Source organism: Chroicocephalus ridibundus, chromosome 1, assembly GCF_963924245.1.
Source record: "Chroicocephalus ridibundus chromosome 1, bChrRid1.1, whole genome shotgun sequence".
NCBI lineage: Eukaryota > Metazoa > Chordata > Aves > Charadriiformes > Laridae > Chroicocephalus > Chroicocephalus ridibundus.
In genome coordinates, this window is record NC_086284.1 from 215,537,677 (window position 1) to 215,555,759 (window position 18,083).

At 44.4% G+C, this 18,083-nt stretch overlaps 1 protein-coding gene across 3 annotated transcripts in view; it reads right to left on the bottom strand.

Annotated features, from left to right (window-relative positions):
• Window positions 1–18,083, bottom strand: part of TAF3 (TATA-box binding protein associated factor 3) — a 127,204-nt gene that overhangs the window by 25,427 nt on the left and 83,694 nt on the right. For all 3 annotated transcript variants that reach the window (XR_010069593.1, XM_063323653.1, XM_063323654.1), the window contains one exon: window positions 3,216–5,032. Coding sequence is in view for 2 of the 3 variants with exons in the window: in XM_063323653.1 (XP_063179723.1) it covers window positions 3,216–5,032 (1,817 nt within the window). In the remaining variant the exon portion in view is untranslated. The remainder of the gene's footprint in view (window positions 1–3,215; window positions 5,033–18,083) is intronic.

Below are 18,083 nucleotides of genomic sequence, written 5' to 3' on the forward strand. Positions count from 1 at the left end.
TGAAAAGCACATCAACCACTTCTTTATGCTCAGACACCAACATCGCAGCCTGCTGTGAGAGGAAAACCGGGCTCCACGACAATCCTAAATCTTATCTTTTGATACGAGAGCATCTTTCTGCAAGATGGGTTTGTGCGTAGGGTTTGCGTGCCTGGGGCAGAGGGAAAATTAAGGAGCATTCACAATTATATCCTGGTTTTCCTCTATATCGGTGGCAGGATTTTGATTCACAAGGGCCGTTTACTTTGGGCCAGCTCTGCTCCGACGCAAGGACAGTTCCATTTCTCACAAAGCAGTTCCTCATCCACTTTAGTTTATGGCTTGGTGTATTAAGGTTTGCTGAAACTGGGTCAGCAGCTGCTTGTCGAGCTGCTCAGTCCCTCCTCCAGCACGCCCGGTAATCTGCAGCGTAGAAGTGGGGTGTAACCGCTTCAACGGTCTGCTTTTGATCTGGTCCCGCACGCGAGGCAGTGTCCCAGCCCGCTGCCTCCTCTCCTGCCTCCAAGGGCAGCAGCCGGGCACTTACTGCGGAGGACGAAGCTTCAGGCAAGCCCTACGCAAAAGCTCCTCTTCCTCGGTCCCACCACCGAGCACTTCTAGCACGCAGCCTTCGGCTTCTGCTTTCTGCCATTTATGCAGAGCATGGGTTGCTGTTCTGGTGTCTTCCAGCACAGAATTACAGGGAAAACTTGATAAAAAGCTTCAATTTCCCAACAGGATGGGACACACACTTGTGTAATAACTATAACAATACTCAAAAATGGAAACAGTACTGTTGATTCACTCTTTTTTTAAGTGTAGCAATATTAGAAATAGAAATCTGATTATTTCCTACTGGCATCAAGAGCTGGAACTGCAGTTATCCCAAGAACTCATCCTTCAGGTTGCGCTGAAGCCTCCGAAGTGGCTGCGCCGGGGAAGGTTATGGGTCCGAGCAGGGACTTGATCATTTGCTCTTACGGCACAACTGCTGGCTAAATAAGTCATTGTGTGATCTAAAAGCTAAATTAAGGAAACATGTACTTTTAGGGGTTAACACGAAAGAGCAGCATTCTGGAGTAATACTGGGAATTGGGGCCAGCAGAAGAGCATTTACAGTGGATTACTAAGCTTCCCAAATCACCAAAGAGGTAAAGTCCAGCAATATAAGACTCCTTTGTAGCTAACTAAAAATACATTGTCAGTGGATTTGTCCAGTTTTATGTATAAGCAATACTTCTTTCACCTGAACTAATACTAGTAGTCATATAAGCCCCTTATTGCCATGTGCTGCATTTTTTTTGCTAATCTTCAAGGATTTAGCTTCTTTGCCACATACCTCAGGGCACCAACTGATAAAGCTCTAACTCTCCATTTTTCCAGGACACCAGCAGTGCGGCCTTGCAAAAAATGAAAATCGCTCAAGAGATTTAAAGGGGAAATTTATTTTTAAAATCCTGACTTGCAGCAAAGAGGTGGATTTAAAAAAAGCTTATCTATCAAGAATCAGTTTAAATTTTAATTCTATCTGGGGACTCTTTCATGCATTCTAGCTTTAAAGTTTATCTTTTGACAGGGACTTTTTGCCAAGGTAATGGGCAGCTTTGTCAATTTAATTTGTCCAAGTTTTTATTACTGCTGAACTCGTTTTCCTAATATATATATGTTTAGTCTCTACCAAACTGTTAGCAGTGTATATTTGTGTATCTGTTATATTGCTCTAAAGCAAACTAGATACAGAGATTTGCAGAAGAAATGCAAGATTGGACGTGTGAAAAACAAGGAACTCATTGTCTCTATTTTATATACACAGGTTTTTAACTTAAAAAGAAACCTCTGCAGAAATTCTCAATGAAATACTGACAAAACACCTCAGGCACGAGGAGCAGAAAGACAAAATAGGGAATCCGTGAAAGTGCTGCTGCAGTCTAAAACCGGACATTAAATTAACACGGACAACCGGATCACTCATCCACAGCAGACAAACGTTAGTTCTCCCGATCACCCAGATTCTGCACTGAAAAACCACTTGTCAACTTAAAATGTATGTCAAGTTTTGACACGAGCAGTTTGTTTCAAGTCCAGCAGAGAGCACAACAGGGTCCAGTGGCAAAAAGGGAAGTGAGGATGGCCCAAAACTGAGCTTGTACCAACGGAGTATTACACTCAAAGCAGGATGTAAAGAGCATCCCGGTAAAACCAGAACTTATATAGTGCTTCCTAACGCCATGGATAGAGATTTAGGAAATCTTCCATATTCAAGGTTATCACATATGAAGAAAATCTCTTCCTTTTCTTCTTTTTCCTTCTTTCTTTTTTATATGAACAACTTAATGCGTATTACAAGGTGACGTGACAAAAAATTAGAGCAAACCCTGAATTAGGGGAGCCGTTTCTAATGGGATTTCCAATCTGATAACATGCAAATATGCTGGTTTCATTTCTTAAATATATTCTTAAGATTAGCTGATATTGGAAAGAAGAAATTATCTTTGGCTGATGTAAATCAGTAGGAGTTACAGGAGTGGAAGGAGCCCAACCCACTTGAAAACTAGCTCTCCTCTTCTCTCTCTCAAGCATAAGACTCAAAACGAAAGGTGACATTTGAACATCTATATCGTATTTTGAAAATAATTTTCTTACTTCAAACAAATTGGAGCGATAAGGGGGCGGTCTTGCTAAGAGAGGATTCAGCAGCTCTTCTGAACACCTGAGATAACTGGTGAACTTGTTTATTTGACAGCACTCTGCTCCTCATTTCTGTCCACTTGGTAATTTAAAGGCTTCTACAAGCTTTGAAAAAGTAGACTTTTAACTAATTTTTTTAACTAAATTTAAAGCGTATATGAAAGGTATATGGTTGCTGGCGCTGCCGGTGGAAATCTATGCAACAAAATTTGTGCACTGCAACGCTACGTGCATTTGTTGTGTGTGTGCTGTTGTTGAGTCTGAGACCCAGCTTTTCCAAGCAAAAAGTGAGTTGAGGAAAACCAGAAGGACAATCTCATTTCAAATTCACAAAATTGCACTTCCATTGTGTTTTGTCTTCCAAAGAGGTGGGACAATCCCTGAAACACTTGGGGGAAGTCTTCCTTGGAGCTGTCATTTAAAAAAAAATACCAAACCTGTAATCACACATCTCCTCAAAGCTCTTAAACAACGCACCGCAGCAAATGCAGGAATCCATGTGCATTTTTCAAGCAATTGTGCCATTTCAGCTCATCTAAACAGCTTACCTTTTCGTGTTTGTGTTTCTCTTTTTCTTTCTCTTTCTTTTCTCTTTCTTTCCTCTCCTTTTCCTTCTCCTTCTTTTCCTTTTCTTTGTCCTTCTCCCTTTCTTTCTTTTTCTTCTTCTCTTTTTTGTCTTTCTTCTTCTCTTTTGGTTTCTCTTTGTCCTCGAAGAGTTTTTCAGGAAGCATTGGAGACAAGGAAGGTAACATGCTGGGAAGCCTCATGGCAGTTGGTGTGCTGAACAAGGGCAAAGACATTTCTTTGGGAGGTAACACAAGAGGTGCTGATGGAGCCTTTATCTTATCTTCCTTACCCTTATCTTTAAGTTTCTCTTTGTCTTTCTTATCCTTGTCTTTTTTGCCTTTCTCTTTCTCTTTCTTTTTATCTTTATGTTTTTCTCTCTCTTTTTTGGTATTGCCATCTTTCAACTTTACTTTCGTGTCAGTATCCTCAAAGTCCTTCAGTTTGAATTTATAGGGATCGAGATCATCATCTTTAAGTAGTTCCTTCCACTGAAATTTCGCTTCCTTGTTTCCTTCCTTGTCTTTATCCTTCTCTTTGTTCTTTTCCTTCTCCTTGTTCTTCTCCTTGTTTTTCTCTTTATCTTTTTCCTTTTGCTTTTCTTTCTTCTTCATTTTTGTCTTCAGCTCCTTTTTCAACTTCTTTTTCACTTCTACCGAGGAAGCCAACTTGGTTTTCTCCTCATAGACTTTGAGAAGAGGTTCTGGAGTTGGCGGTGAAGCAGAAGGAGAGGAGAAATAAGTGAAATTGGTAGGTGGATTAGAAGGCGTCCCCATGTTTGCCTTTCGAATGACCTCATCAATCGAGTCATCCATTGTCCATGAAATGTCTGAACTTGAAGTCCCACCTGAGGGAGGTATTGGAGTAGCTCCTGCCTTATTTGCATTATTGGCAGAAACAGAAGGTTTAGGAGTTGTCGCCTCTGAAATAGAAAGTCTTTTAGGACTGGTAAAAATTTCCCCTTCCGATTCAGAACCAGAGGAAAACTCAAAGGGATCCGGTTCTCGCTCTGCACACGCACGAGCAATCACAGCATCAATTGAATCATCAATGGTCTTGTCCATCACTGGCAGTTTCTTAGTCTGGTTTTCAATATTTGGCTTAGGGGCAGGCTCAGGTGGCGTCTGTCCTTGTTTTACTTGAATGTTTTCCTTTCCTATCTTGTCACTTAATGCAGCCAGAGGGGTTCTACTTGGTGTTTCAGGCTTGACGGGTGGTTGGGGAACATGAGCAGGAACCTTTGGACTTTTAGGACTTTTTGGGCTCTTGGCGCGACCCGGTGACTTTTTTTCTTTGGATCCAGTTTTTGGTGAACGTATAGGACTTCCAGTTACCACTGGCGAGGGCGTAGTTTTAGGTGATTTTGTCTTCTGTCCTGGAGAACTTGTTTTAGACTTTGTTTTGGGTACAAACGGCTTTGACTCTAAAGTTTTGGGGGTTGGGACTTGCGATTTTGCAATGGGAGCCAACATTGGTGGGTCTGGTGAAGGAGGGGCTAAGTCTGTATTGTCCTGAACATGAACTGGAGAAAGCATTGGTGGTACTTTTTGAGTATTTATTGAGCTAAGAGGCTCACGCGGTTCCAAAGCTCCATCCAAAGTGTCCCCTTTGGAAACAGATAGTTTTGGCCGTTTCACAGGTGGGAATTCCTCAGCATCTGGACTTTCTAATGGTCTCTTGCTCAAGTAGTTCTCATCGTTAATTGCCTCATCCTCTTCCATATCTCCCTCTTCTTCCAGTGGCACCTGCATGGCCTCTGCAGATGTACCTCCATCGGTAGGCACCTGTTCCTCTTCCTCTTCTGTAACAAAGAACATTTTAAAAAAGCATTAGGATAATTAAAAAGGTGTTTTACAGAAACAAACAAGCATCAGAACAAATGTTCACGCTCATCTCAGCCCATAAGAGATAACTGTCCACCTAACAGCTTCTTTACTGGTCTACTTGGAAGGAAAATGTGCCACCTCCTCTGTCTCGCATCAGCCACCATCACAACTGGCAGCGTAACGTCAAACCCATGAGCAAAGGATACGAGGATAGAGCTCACCAACGATGGCAGATCTTGTGGATGAGGTCCAAAGTGCCAGTTCTACCTAAAAACGTCTTGATTATTTCTTACTGCAGTTGTTGGCATTGTAGTAACATGAACCTGCTTCATTCATTTCAAATGAAGGGAGAGAGGCTGAAGCGTTTTTTGCTGTAACGAAGTGGACTGCGAAGCGTGCATCGAAGTAAAATTCACTGGAATTAGTTGTCTTGCCTATATATCACACAATTTTGACTGCAGATTAACAACTAGAGAAATGTCTTCCTAAACCTGGTTTGTTTTTCCTGAAGCAGCACAGTCTGAAGGTTAAAGCAGAGGACTAGGCCCCATTAAACCTGCCGGCTTCTGTCTCTGATACCATCTTAAGAGCTTGGTGCACACGGATGTTATCTGTTATGATTATACGGGAACACCCCAGCATCGCGTGCTGGTTTGGATCAGAAGCACACCTTTGAAACGCATCTCCGTATCATCCCCACTTACTGTTGGTCTGTTTACATCATGGAGCAATCCTGGAGTCCATATGCCGGCTTCCTGCTATACTGAAACCCAAATGAAAGGTATGCTGCCAGAGGAATACACCTAACATGCTCCAGTCCTAAGTGGGCATTTAGGCCCAAAAAAACAGCTTTTGAAAATAAGATAAGCGGCTTTTGAAAGTGAGATAAACCTGAAACATGCACAGTATAGACATCAGTGGGTCCAGAGAACGGCACTGGAGCTGGTGAGGAGTCTGGAGCACAAGTCTTGTGAGGAGCGGCTGAGGGAGCTGGGGGTGTTCAGCCTGGAGAAAAGGGAGTTGAGGGGAGACCTTCTCGCTCTCTGCAACTCCCTGAAAGGAGGGGGTAGCGAGGTGGGGGTCAGTCTCTGCTCCCAAGTAACGGGTGATAGGACAAAAGGAAACCGCCTCAAGTTACACCAGGGGAGATTTAGATTGGATATCAGGAAAAATTTCTACACTGAAAGGATTGTTAAGCATTGGAACAGGCTGCCTGGGGAAGTGGTTGAGGCACCATCCCTGGAGGTATTTAAAAGATGGGGAGACGCTTAGAGATACAGTCTAACGATGGTTTTTGTCCGAGTTAGGTTGATGGTTGGACTAGATGATCTGAAAGGTCGCTTCCAACCTAGGCAATGCTATGACTCTACCAGGCACCAACTGTTTCAAGCCAGTGTGGACATCACCTGTGTGACTGCTCTGTTTTGTTTTTGTTTAATAGCAATTACTTTTTTTCCCTGACATATAACACCATCTCCAGTCCTACACACGTGACATTACGGTGCAGAGAATGGAGAAAATTCACTTGAGATCTCCCAGCAAAATCCACAGCAGGTTTGAGAAGAAGAGAACCTCTGATCTCCCCCAACCACAGCCAAGCACTTTATCCTCTCGGATACACTTCCTCACTTTCAAAATGGAATTATCCAAGCAGGAAAAAGGATTCTTAGCCTGGAATAAGAACCAGCACACCAGCGTTAACCTGACACATTTATATTTGCTGTAATTATGTCATTATACCGATGCCGGTTAACATTCCTGGGTAGACAACCTCACTTCACTTTACCCCATGTCTCTGTTTACCCACCTGCAAAAACGCATGACATTTTGTCTAGCAGGGTTTCTGCGGAAAAATATCAAATGCCCTAAGATTCTCACATGAAATATGTAGTAAACCCCATTTATTATGACAGCGGATGAAACCCAGCTTCTTAATGAGCAGGTGGTTTTAAAGAAGCAAACACCGAGGAACTTGTAAGGTTACACCATTTAAAGCTTTGTAAGAGACAGCATCTTTCTGAAATATCTCTTTTCGAGGTGTTTATTTTCAGGTTTTCTGTGCTGGTGTTTCTCTACTGTAATGTGTCAATGCTCTGATTTAGGAGAGTTGAGTCAAGAGCCCTGGGCTGCAGCACAAATCTTGCCAGCATCACAAATTAAGTAAAATGAGCTAGCAACTCTGGCTTTTGCCAGGGCCCAGAGGATTTACAGCAGCCAGCCCAGAGAGGAGACTTTGCCTGAGGATAAAGTCTTAGCCTTCCGTGAAAAACAGAAATGTGAGGGAGTTAGGTTTTGCCTGGCTGGGCACTGACATTAAATTTTTTAAACTGCAAAGTTAGAGTATAACTGAGAAATCACTGTGGATCAAGCCTGCACCTGCTACTGGGGGTGGGGGGTGGGCAGGAAAAAGCTGCTTCCAGATCATGGAAGTCATTTCAATCTCTGTTTAAACTGTTGCAGAAATCAGCTGCCTTCATCCGCTCAAAAACTGTTTTTGGGGAGGAAGAATTAGCATTCATCAGATGTCAGACAGCACCGGTTGCTACCAAGCAGTTCCCTCCCAACGCCGTTCAGCCCAATTCGCCACTGAGAGTTTGTTTTCGTTTAAAATTTTAAAGAGCGATAAAATTTAAAACAAACACCATACTTTAAAATCAGGATTTGGAGGCTTCCGCCTCGGCTCCAAGATGAAAAGTGTTGCCAAATTCAATCATTAGGAAAGACAGGGTTTGATCACGCAGACTTTAGAGATAGCAACATAAACCATTTTAATATAAAAAACACAGGGATAAAACTGAGTGAATCAAGTGGAAGAGAAACTACTGCAACGAACCGTAAAAAAAATTACATTTGCTCGAAAAATCAGAACACTTATTTGCTAAAGATTTCTGCCCGGTGTCCGCTTAAACAGCCGCTCTTTTATACCGTGTCTCACGGAAGCGCACTGCAATATTTTGTATTTTTGTAACTCCTGCTCATCCCAAGGTGCTTCTCAGGTTTTACCTACTCAGGATTGCAGAAACCCAGCAGCTGCTGGATCAAAGGCGAAAAAACAATTTCAGAGGAGGTTTGGAGAACAGGGACCGGAGTTTCGTACAATTAAAAAAAAAATAAAAAATAAAAGAGCAGTGCTTATTTTTCTTTTAATAAGGCCAAGTAAAGTTTACAGCGGGCCCACGGAGTTTCTGTGATCTTGTGTGGAGATGCCAGGGAAGGGCAGAAGAGGTTAAAGTGCAGTTTGTAGAGGTGAGACTAGAAATCGGGGTGTCCTGGCTCCAGCTTTCATGCACATTCCTGCAAGCCACAAAGACAACTTAGTAAGGAAGCAGAAGCATTACCATCCCTTTTATACGGACTTGGATTCCCCCAAAACATCTGGAAAAAATTGCCTGGGTCAGTCCTGAACAATCCAGGGACTAAGGAAGTTCACGAGCACTTAACTACTGACACACATTCGCCACTTTTCAGACATGCTCAGATGACAATCTGGAATCCTATCGTGGTCAAATGAAACCCAAATTTCTCTTGGAAGGAGGCCACGGCCTGATCCTCAGCAAGGACTGGTTTTCTGCCAGGCAGCGGCTTTCAAACCTGAGCCACTGCAGCTGTGGCCGTGGCATGAAACAATAAAGCACTTTTCGGGGGTGGGGGGGTGCAGTTTTAATTAGAGAAAGCGAAATCTCCGTCTTACGTTCAAGAGCTACAGGCTGTTTTTCCTCCAGGAGGATTCACATTGGAGCAGGAACCAAACAGGGGAAAACATCAGCTTTTAAGCGTAATCTGCTTGACTTGGCGATGAGCGTTTAAAACCAGGCAGCCACTTTCTCACCTTTGTCCATCTCATTCACTACCCGGCACTTCTCGAGGCGCAATCCTTTGCGCACAGGATTGCTTTTTCACTCCCTTTACTGCCATCTCTCCCTATCTCCGGCCACCTTATTAATGATCCGGCTCTTGAGTTAGCATCTACAGGTCAAATGGATATCACCTCGGCCATCTGCCCTAATAACTCTCGCCTGTAATGAAAGGAGACTAGAGCTGTTTGGGAGGTTTCTCGAGATAACAGATATATATATATATTTTTTTTTTTTTTTTTGGTTGTTGTTAGAGAAGTCAGTGCTGGATCAATATTAATGCTCGCGTTAGTAAAGCTCTACAGAGCAATTGTTTATTATGTCAGCCGGCCCCACGTGCAGAGCCCAGGTGACAGGAGGGATGGGTTCCGCCGTCGCAGCCGAGGCGAATTTGTCCACCGCTGAAATAAAACAAGCTGACAGCCGTTAGCAGGCTGCTTCTGAGAAAACGGTTTGTTAAGACAGCATTTCTTCCTGGAGCATATTAGGACGTGTCTAGGTAACAAGGCAAGTTCTTCGCTTTCAGGAAAGGATGCTCTTGAAGTGAAGGGAGGAAGGAATCCACTCCTCTCCTGACACGGGTCGGCTGCGGGATGTCGGGCAGGTCACACTACCTACTGTTGTCTTCCCATCTGACACGCGATGATAATTTCATCTCACTGAGGTGCTGTAAAAGCCGAACTTGATAAATAGGGAGCTCCTGGGGATATCCGGACAGAAAGCATTAGAATCCCAGATGCAAGCTGTAGGGATCTGTCACTTCAAATGCTGGAAAATTTCTTAAGCTGAACAGTTCAGGCAAGAAACCGAAGCTCCTGCACCTTTTAAATGAAAAAACACTAAAAAAGCACAACATTTCTTTGTACATCATGTGCCTGTAGCACAGCAGGGACTCCAAAACCTAAGGGTTGTGGAATATATACCTTCTTAATTTGGCCACAGCTCAGTTTCAGGACAGGAATACTCAACACTTCAGTAATGAACTTCCAAGTTCACGATGAGCGAGGGACTATTTGTTCCTAAAACTGACACAGGGGTAACAATGAACAGAAATTCTGTCTTTATTGCAGAAAAAGAAGTGCAATCACCCGTACCACGCTATCACGCTCTCCTGGCTGCCTCATTAAAGGAGGCTGCACACGTTGCTCTTTCAACAACAGGTCAGATGAAAGCGAAGACAGGAAAAAAAATACGCAAAACTCTTTTGATTGAAGGGAAAGACACCAACGTACAGGCATTCTTCAAGCAAGAAAACCTATTTTTTTATGTACACACATCACAGAATCTTAGACTATCTCGAGTTGGAAGGGACCCATAAGGATCATCAAGTCCAACTCCCTGCTCCTCATCCTACCTAACACTAAACCATAAGAGCATCGCCTGGACACTCCTTCAACCCTGACAGGATATAAAATTAAAATTGTTATCACTGTGGTCATTAAAAACTTTATTTGGTAGCTTCAGGGACAGCAGCATAAGCCCTTACAGCTAGACAATGTCCTAAGGAATGTGGCACAGATTGGGACAGGCAAGATCTTTTCTCTTGACGCTGCCAAAACCCGCCTGTTGGCTGGTATTTAATCATAGAATCATAGAATCGTTAGGGTTGGAAGGGACCTTAAAGATCATTGAGCTCCAACCCCCCTGCCATGGGCAGGGACACCTCCCACGAGATCAGGTTGCTCAGAGCCCCATCCAGCCTGGCCTTGAACACCTCCGGGGATGGGGCTTCCACCACCTCTCGGGGCAACCTGTTCCAGTGTCTCACCACCCTCATGATGAAGAACTTCTTCCTAACATCCCATCTGAATCCACCCAGCTCTAGTTTTAATCCATTCCCTCTAGTCCTACCGTTACCCGACATCCTAAAAAGTCCCTCCCCGGCTTTCTTGTAGGCCCCCTTCAGATCCTGGTAGGCCACTATAAGGTCTCCTCGGAGCCTTCTTTTCTCCAGACTGAATAACCCCAACTCTCTCAGTCTGTCCTCACAGGAGAGGGGCTCCAGCCCTCTGATCATCCTCGTGGCCCTTCTCTGGACACGTTCCAGCACATTCATATCTCTCTTGTAGTAGGGGCTCCAGAATTGGACGCAGTACTCCAGGTGGGGTCTCACGAGAGTGGAGTAGAGGGGGAGAATCACCTCCTTCGACCTGCTGGCCACCCTTCTCCTGATGCAGCCCAGGATATGATTGGCTTTCTGGGCTGCTAGTGCACGCTGATGGCTCATGTTGAGCCTCTTGTCCACCAGCACCCCCAAGTCCTTTTCTTCAGGGCTGCTCTCAAGCCAGTCACTGGCCAGCCTATATCGGTGCTTGGGATTGCCCCGACCTAGATGGAGGACCTTGCACTTGGTCTTGTTAAACTTCATGAGGTTGGCATGGGCCCACCTCTCCAGCCTGTCAAGGTCCCTCTGGATGGCATCCCTTCCCTCCAGCGTGTCAGCTGCCCCACGCAGCTTGATGTCATTGGCAAACTTGCTGAGGGTGCACTCTATGCCACTGTCCATGTCGCTGACGAAGATGTTAAACAAGACCGGTCCCAGTACTGATCCTTGAGGGACTCCACTTGTCACTGGCCTCCACTTGGACATGGACCCATTGATGGCAACTCTTTGGGTGTGGCCATCAAGCCAGTTCTTTATCCACTGAACTGTCAGTCCATCAAACCCATATTTTATCAGCTTGGAGACCAGGATGTCATGTGGGACAGTGTCAAAGGCTTTGCTCAGGTCCAGGTAAATGACATCAGTTGCTCTCCCCTTGTCTATTGATGTTGTGACCTTCTCATAAAAGGCCACCAGGTTTGTCAGGCACGATTTGCCCTTGGTGAAGCCATGTTGATCGTACCCAATCACCTCTTCATTATTCTTCTGCCTCAGCAGTGCCTCCAGGAGGATCTGCTCCATGATCTTACCAGGTATGAAGGTGAGACTGACTGGCCTATAGTTCCCTGGTTCCTCCTTCTTTCCCTTTTTGAAAATGGGGATTATGTTTCCCCTTTTCCAGTCAGTGGGGACCTCACCAGACTGCCATGACTTTTGGAATATAATAGAGAGCGGTTTAGCAACCTCATCCGCCAGTTCCTTCAGTACCCGTGGGTGTATCCCATCGGGTCCCATGGACTTGTTCACTTTCAGGTTCATCAGATGGTCATGAACCTGATCTTCACTTACGATGGGCAGTTCTGTCCAACCTCTGCTATTGTCTTCTGTGACTCCGGGAGCGTGGCTGGAGCCCTTGCCAGTGAAGACTGAGGAAAAGAAGTCGTTGAGAACCTCAGCCTTCTCCATATCACTTGTCACCAGCTCCCCCGTTTCCTTTCTGAGGGGGCCCACACCCTCCCTAGTCATCTTCTTACCATTAATGTACCTATAGAAATTTTTGCTGTTTCCCTTGATCTCCTTGGCTTAATTTAATTCAACCTGAGCTTTAGCTTTTCTCACCAGGTCTCCTGCTGTTCAGACAGCTTCCCTATACGCCCCCCATTCTAGCTGTCCTTTCTTCCACTCCTTATAAAGTTTCTTTTTGTGTGACAGTGTGTCCAGGAGCTCCCTGTTCATCCAGGCAGGTCTCCTAGCATTCTTTCCTGCCTTCCTCTTTGTCGGTATAGTTTGCTCCTGGACACGGAGAAGGTGATCCTTGAATACTGACCAGCTGTCCTGGGCCCCCCTTCCCTCTAGAGCTTTGTCTCACGGCACTTTGGCCAGCAGATCCCTGAAGCGATCAAAGTCTGCGTGCCTAAAGTCCAGGGTTGTAAGCTTGGAATATAACCTCCTAGTTGCCCTGAGGATCTTAAATTCTATCGCTTCGTGGTCACTGCAGCCAGGGTTATCCCTGAGCCTCACGTTGGTCACCAGCCCTTCCCTGTTGGTGAGAATGAGGTCCAGCACAGCACCTTTTCTTGTTGGTTCCTCTACCATTTGGAGGAGGAAGTTGTCATCTGCGCATTCCAGGAACATCCTGGATTGCTGGTGCCATGCTGTGTTGTCCCTCCAGCAGATGTCAGGGTGGTTGAAATCCCCCATGAGGACCAGGGCCTGTGAACGTGAAGCCACTTCTATCTGCCTATGGAGGGCCTCATCTGCTTGGCTCTGCTGGTCAGGTGGCCTGTAGCAGACCCCTACTGTAACATCGCCTTCCCCTGTCTTCCCTTTAATCTTAACCCATACACTCTCAATGAGCTCCACGTCCTTCCCCATATGGAGCTCCATCGATTCTACCTGGTCACTGATGTAGAGGATTTAATTTAAGCAAAGTTCCAGTCTCTCTTCTGGAAATTGGATTAATATTTCCCTATGTCACAGGGTAGTGGTAGGATAAAACCATCTGGCTAAGACCTGGAGATCTAAGAATAAGCCAGTATTTCTTAGGCAGAAGATGAAGCGGAGTCAGACATGCTGGCCTAAAGACGGACATCATTTGCTGAAGAAAGCATAACCTGATGTTAGCAGCAGCCGCCTCTTACCTCCAACGCAAAGGCTAACGTATTAATTGCACAAAGCTCTGGCAGGTAACAGCTCCTAATTATCCTATTACAATAATGCACGATTTTGGCATTTGGAAATTGATATTAACTTTAGTGTGCCAGATAAACAGCGTCAGGTATCAGAGCGAACCCACTGAGGATACAAGTCTGAATGGGCAGGTGTTTCCATGCAACTCATACCTGCCTATTTTCAACAGTTAAATTTCTTCCATAACCCTTTTCTTTTTAAACAGAATTTGAACATTTTATTCTTTAACAGAATGCAAAATGGCCCAATAAAGAACTATCAGTAGATCACGCACTTCTTTCACGCGCATCTCTGCTCATATTAGGTCCCTGGGCTCCTTTGCACTGCACGGTACCGAGCACCTAAGTATGGAAGTTGAAAGCATCAGGGTTTTTAAGGAAAATTAGGACTCATTAAAGGATTTCAGTGCCTGTCCTGAACCCATCTTTCTTCCCTTGCATATGCTTTATATACAAGCCAGCTCAGCCTCTCAAATGCAAGAAAGGAAGTGATCGTTCCCACCCAACATACGAAACATTTTAGCGAAAAAAAAAGACATCCCAAAACTTCCTGCAGACTTCCAGAATGATTTTTCCTATTGCCTAGATAAAGCATGAGATTAAGCCAAAGATATCTTTTGGGAAATTTTAGGCCACTAAGTCAAGAGCTTAATATTCCCATCATATCCTAATAAATAGAGGGTTTTGACTGCTGTTAAAAGTGAAAAGATTTTTTTCTTACGCTGTGATGGGTTTTATCTCTTTAACTTGTAATAACAATGGCCTTTTCCCAAAACAAACAGAAAGTGTGCTTGTCGTCCATAAAGGAAATGAATGGAAGAGCGACAAAATTCAATCCTGATATCCTCCAGGCCAATATCCTGACACCCTAATACAAAATGAACGCACTAAGATACCTGCAATACACTTGGAGCTTAAAATGCCAGATTTTATATAGATATATGTGTGTGTATATATATGTTTTATATACATTATTATATATATAATTTCTCTGCCATATGAACTCAACTGATCACTGATGTGACTTGTTTACCAAACAGGTGATACACCAACAGATTTGTCTTTCACTGTATAAAGGAGATCAACCAACTTATTACCAAGCCCTGATGTTTTCCAGTTGACGCTTTCCACGGGAAGAGAGCCGGTAAGAGAGCACCAGCAAGGAGCTCATCTTCCATGTGTCTCAAATTTTTCCACTGACATTGCCAGCAAGTTCCTCCCAGTGCCTTCTCGGTACGTTCTAAAATGCATAAGCCACAAATACATGGGGAAAAAAAAAGCTTTCAGGTGTGGCTAATGATTTTGCAAACATAACCGAAACACTGAAGAGGATGTTAGAATCATAAAATCGTCTAGGTTGGAAGGGACCTTTCAGATTATCGAGTCCAACCATCAAACTAACACTGCAAAAACCATCATTACACCATGTCCCTGAGCACCACGTCTACCTTTTAAATACCTCCAGGGATGACGATTCCACCACTTCCCTGGGCAGCCTGTTCCAATGCTTGACAATGGTGAAGAAGTTTTTCCTGACATGCAATCTAATCCTCCCCTGGTGCAACTTGAGGCCGTTTCCTCTTGTCCTATCGCCTGTTCCTTGGGAGAAGAAACCGGTCCTGCCTCTCTACATCCTCCTTTCAGGGAGTTGCAGAGCGAGAAGGTCTCCCCTCCGCCTCCTTTTCTCCAGGCTGAACACCCCCAGCCGCTCCTCACAAGACTTGTGCTCCAGGCCCCTCACCAGCTCTGTTGCCCTTCTCTGGACCCGCTCCAGCACCTCAGTGTCTTTTTTGTGGTGAGGGGCCCAAAACTGAACACAGTGCTCAAGGTGGGGCCTCATCAGTTCCGAGTACAGCGGGACAATCACTTCTCCAGTCCTACTCACCACACTGTTCCTGATACAGGCCAGAATGCTGTTGGCCTTCTTGGCCACCTGGGCACACTGCTGGCTCATATTCAGCTGGCAGTCGACCAACACCCCCAGGTCCCTGTTAAAGATGCCTGAAGTTGAGCATCCAGACTCGTTAGTCACATTGGAAAATTTGGGCCCAAATGGCTGTGTGGTGCCTTCAACAGTCAGTATTAGCCAGGATTGAACTTGGAGGTGTTCAATAGGACTGAGTGATCTGGTGTATACATTTATCAGTCACTCCAAAAGTAGTTATTAACCTGTCCAAGAAGCTGCAAGTGGTCAACAAAACCCCCTGCTCCATCCCTTATGACAAAATACAGCCATCCATCTTGAAATATGGATGATAGCAATAATCTGGTTGAGGACTCACTAATTTCCAGACCAATTCAGTTACTTCTCCACCCTGGTAAAGGACTACATCACACTCCTGATTAGGCATTTCTTGGTATGAAATTAAGAGAGATGAACTTTTGAACACCAGCATGAGAATAAGAAATCCATAGTTTGCCAGAAACAAACCACAATTACTAAAGCCGTAGTTCCACATCACTGCGTTGCTTTAAAAAGAAGCAGTCCCATCTTTTCCTTTTGTGCCCGTTCAAGCAGGAGAACAGGGAACTAACTGAGGCTAAAGTAAGAAAGATTATCTGTTAGTCTGAACTCAAGTCACTGATCTGGTCTGTCATGATCCTACTCAAACTTCTGGGCTAGAACAAGCCAGAGGAAAGTCCTGCACGTCCGTTCTTCATCACCTTGCCCCTTCTCCATAGTGAAGTGACTTAATGGGCTAACTCAGATGGAAATATATCGGGGGGGGGGGGACACCAAAAAAACAACAAAGTATTTTCCTGTCCAGTTGCTGAAGTCAAAAGGCCACCTCAGGATCATGCAAGCCTAAGGGTGTGGGAAAGGAGAGGAGAGAGGTGCCGAGCATCCCTCTTTGGGCATCAGATCTTGGCTTAAGGTACAATGTGCAACTTTGGCTTCCAGGGCTGCTTTAGGATACGGGATGCAATGAGAATAACACTTCTAAATACTAGTGGGGGTCCTCGTTGTAAGACTTTTTAGAATACGCGATGTTTATTCAGCCAAACTACCCCATATTCTTAAAATGACACACCCGGCTTCCCGCTGAAGAGAGAAAAACAGCGTTGGCAGATTGTTATCAGCTGCACTCACAATCCCTCTCTGACCCGACCAAATATCGCTCCCGCATTTGCGCTGCACACAGCAAGCAAAAACTTGTTTCTGTATAAATAAAATGAGGGAGACTTTATTTTCGCTTTGACTTTTTTAACAGCGGCTCAACAGCTTTTGTAGGTCACGCACACATACAGACAAAAACGCACGTGCACGGCAACGCTGCGCTAGCGTGGCTGGAGCCGTTACGCAGACTTTGGATGGAGATTTAAAACAACCACAGAAGCATCTTTAGGAAGTGACGGAGCGCGAAGATGCGTGAGAGCCAGCTCCCTCTCGGCAGGGCAGCCCTGGTACAGTCACTTCGGTGTTGCTCGGAATGACCTGGGATTTGAGTCTCTCCCCTGAAATCCGCAGATCAGAGAGTGACGCGAAAACCACCGCCCATCGATCAAAACATACAGAAAAGCTCCACCACAAAATTCAGACAGACCTACATGCTTTTTATTACACTTTTTACTCCCTCTGGGGTCCATCATCCTTAACAGAGTGGGGAATTCACCCCCACGCGTGCAGGCGTGGAGGTTTTCTCTTTAAAGGAACATTTTGACTTCTAAAAAATGAAATTATTAGCAAAGACAAGGTAATTAGGCAATGACAATTCAGAGAGTACAACCAATCAATAACAGAGTACATTAGCGAGACTGACAGAGGTGTGAAGCCGATACGTTATAAATGGCTCTATACTGACCTGTAAAAATGCAGCGTTTCCCTAACATTCGGCACAATAAAAAACTAAAATGCTATATAAGCAAGCCAACCTGAAATGACACCTAGTATTATAAATGGCCTAATCTATATGTTAATACTGTTGTATCACATAACTGCAGCAAGACTAAGATAACAATATGACTTTGGGGTTTCTATGGCTACATCCTGGGCTAACGTGCCTGAAAGGGCTTGCTGCTGACACCACACAAGCTTTCTGAGTGCTTCTCTTTGGTTATTTATGATATGATTTATGATAACGACAACATCTCCTATTTTCTCCCCTCGTCAGATACAATAAATTGCCATCGTTAATCACCGTTCTTGCTTCAGCTATGATTACAATAGTATAATAGGGCCTAGCTATGGTAATACTGTGTATTAAGGTGTTTTTCCCCCCCTTTAAAGAAATACGCACAAGTAGATCTTTGTAGCCGACGTCAGTACCTGTAGTATTTGAACAATCTTCCCAGGAGTATTTCTGGATGCGAATTTCTGTTACAACTAAGATTTGGCACCGCTCCTCTTGCGAAGATCGCATTTATGATCTAAAGACCCCAAATCCACGTTGTATTATCGGTATCTAACAATTCTCAAACGTAATACGAGGGGGTTTATCCGTATTTTTCTTGACAAAAGGAAAGCAGACCGATGGTCAGCTTTTTCACTTTGCACCTCCATATCTAATCTTCCCAGCCGAGTTTTCCAAACCAGCTTTTCGAGTATCACAAATCTTACTAAAAACAAAACCATTGAACCTATATAAACACTTGGAAGGATTTTACTGCGCTTTTCCTTTTATATATTATGGTCTTGCATAAGAAAATATACTGTCCTACC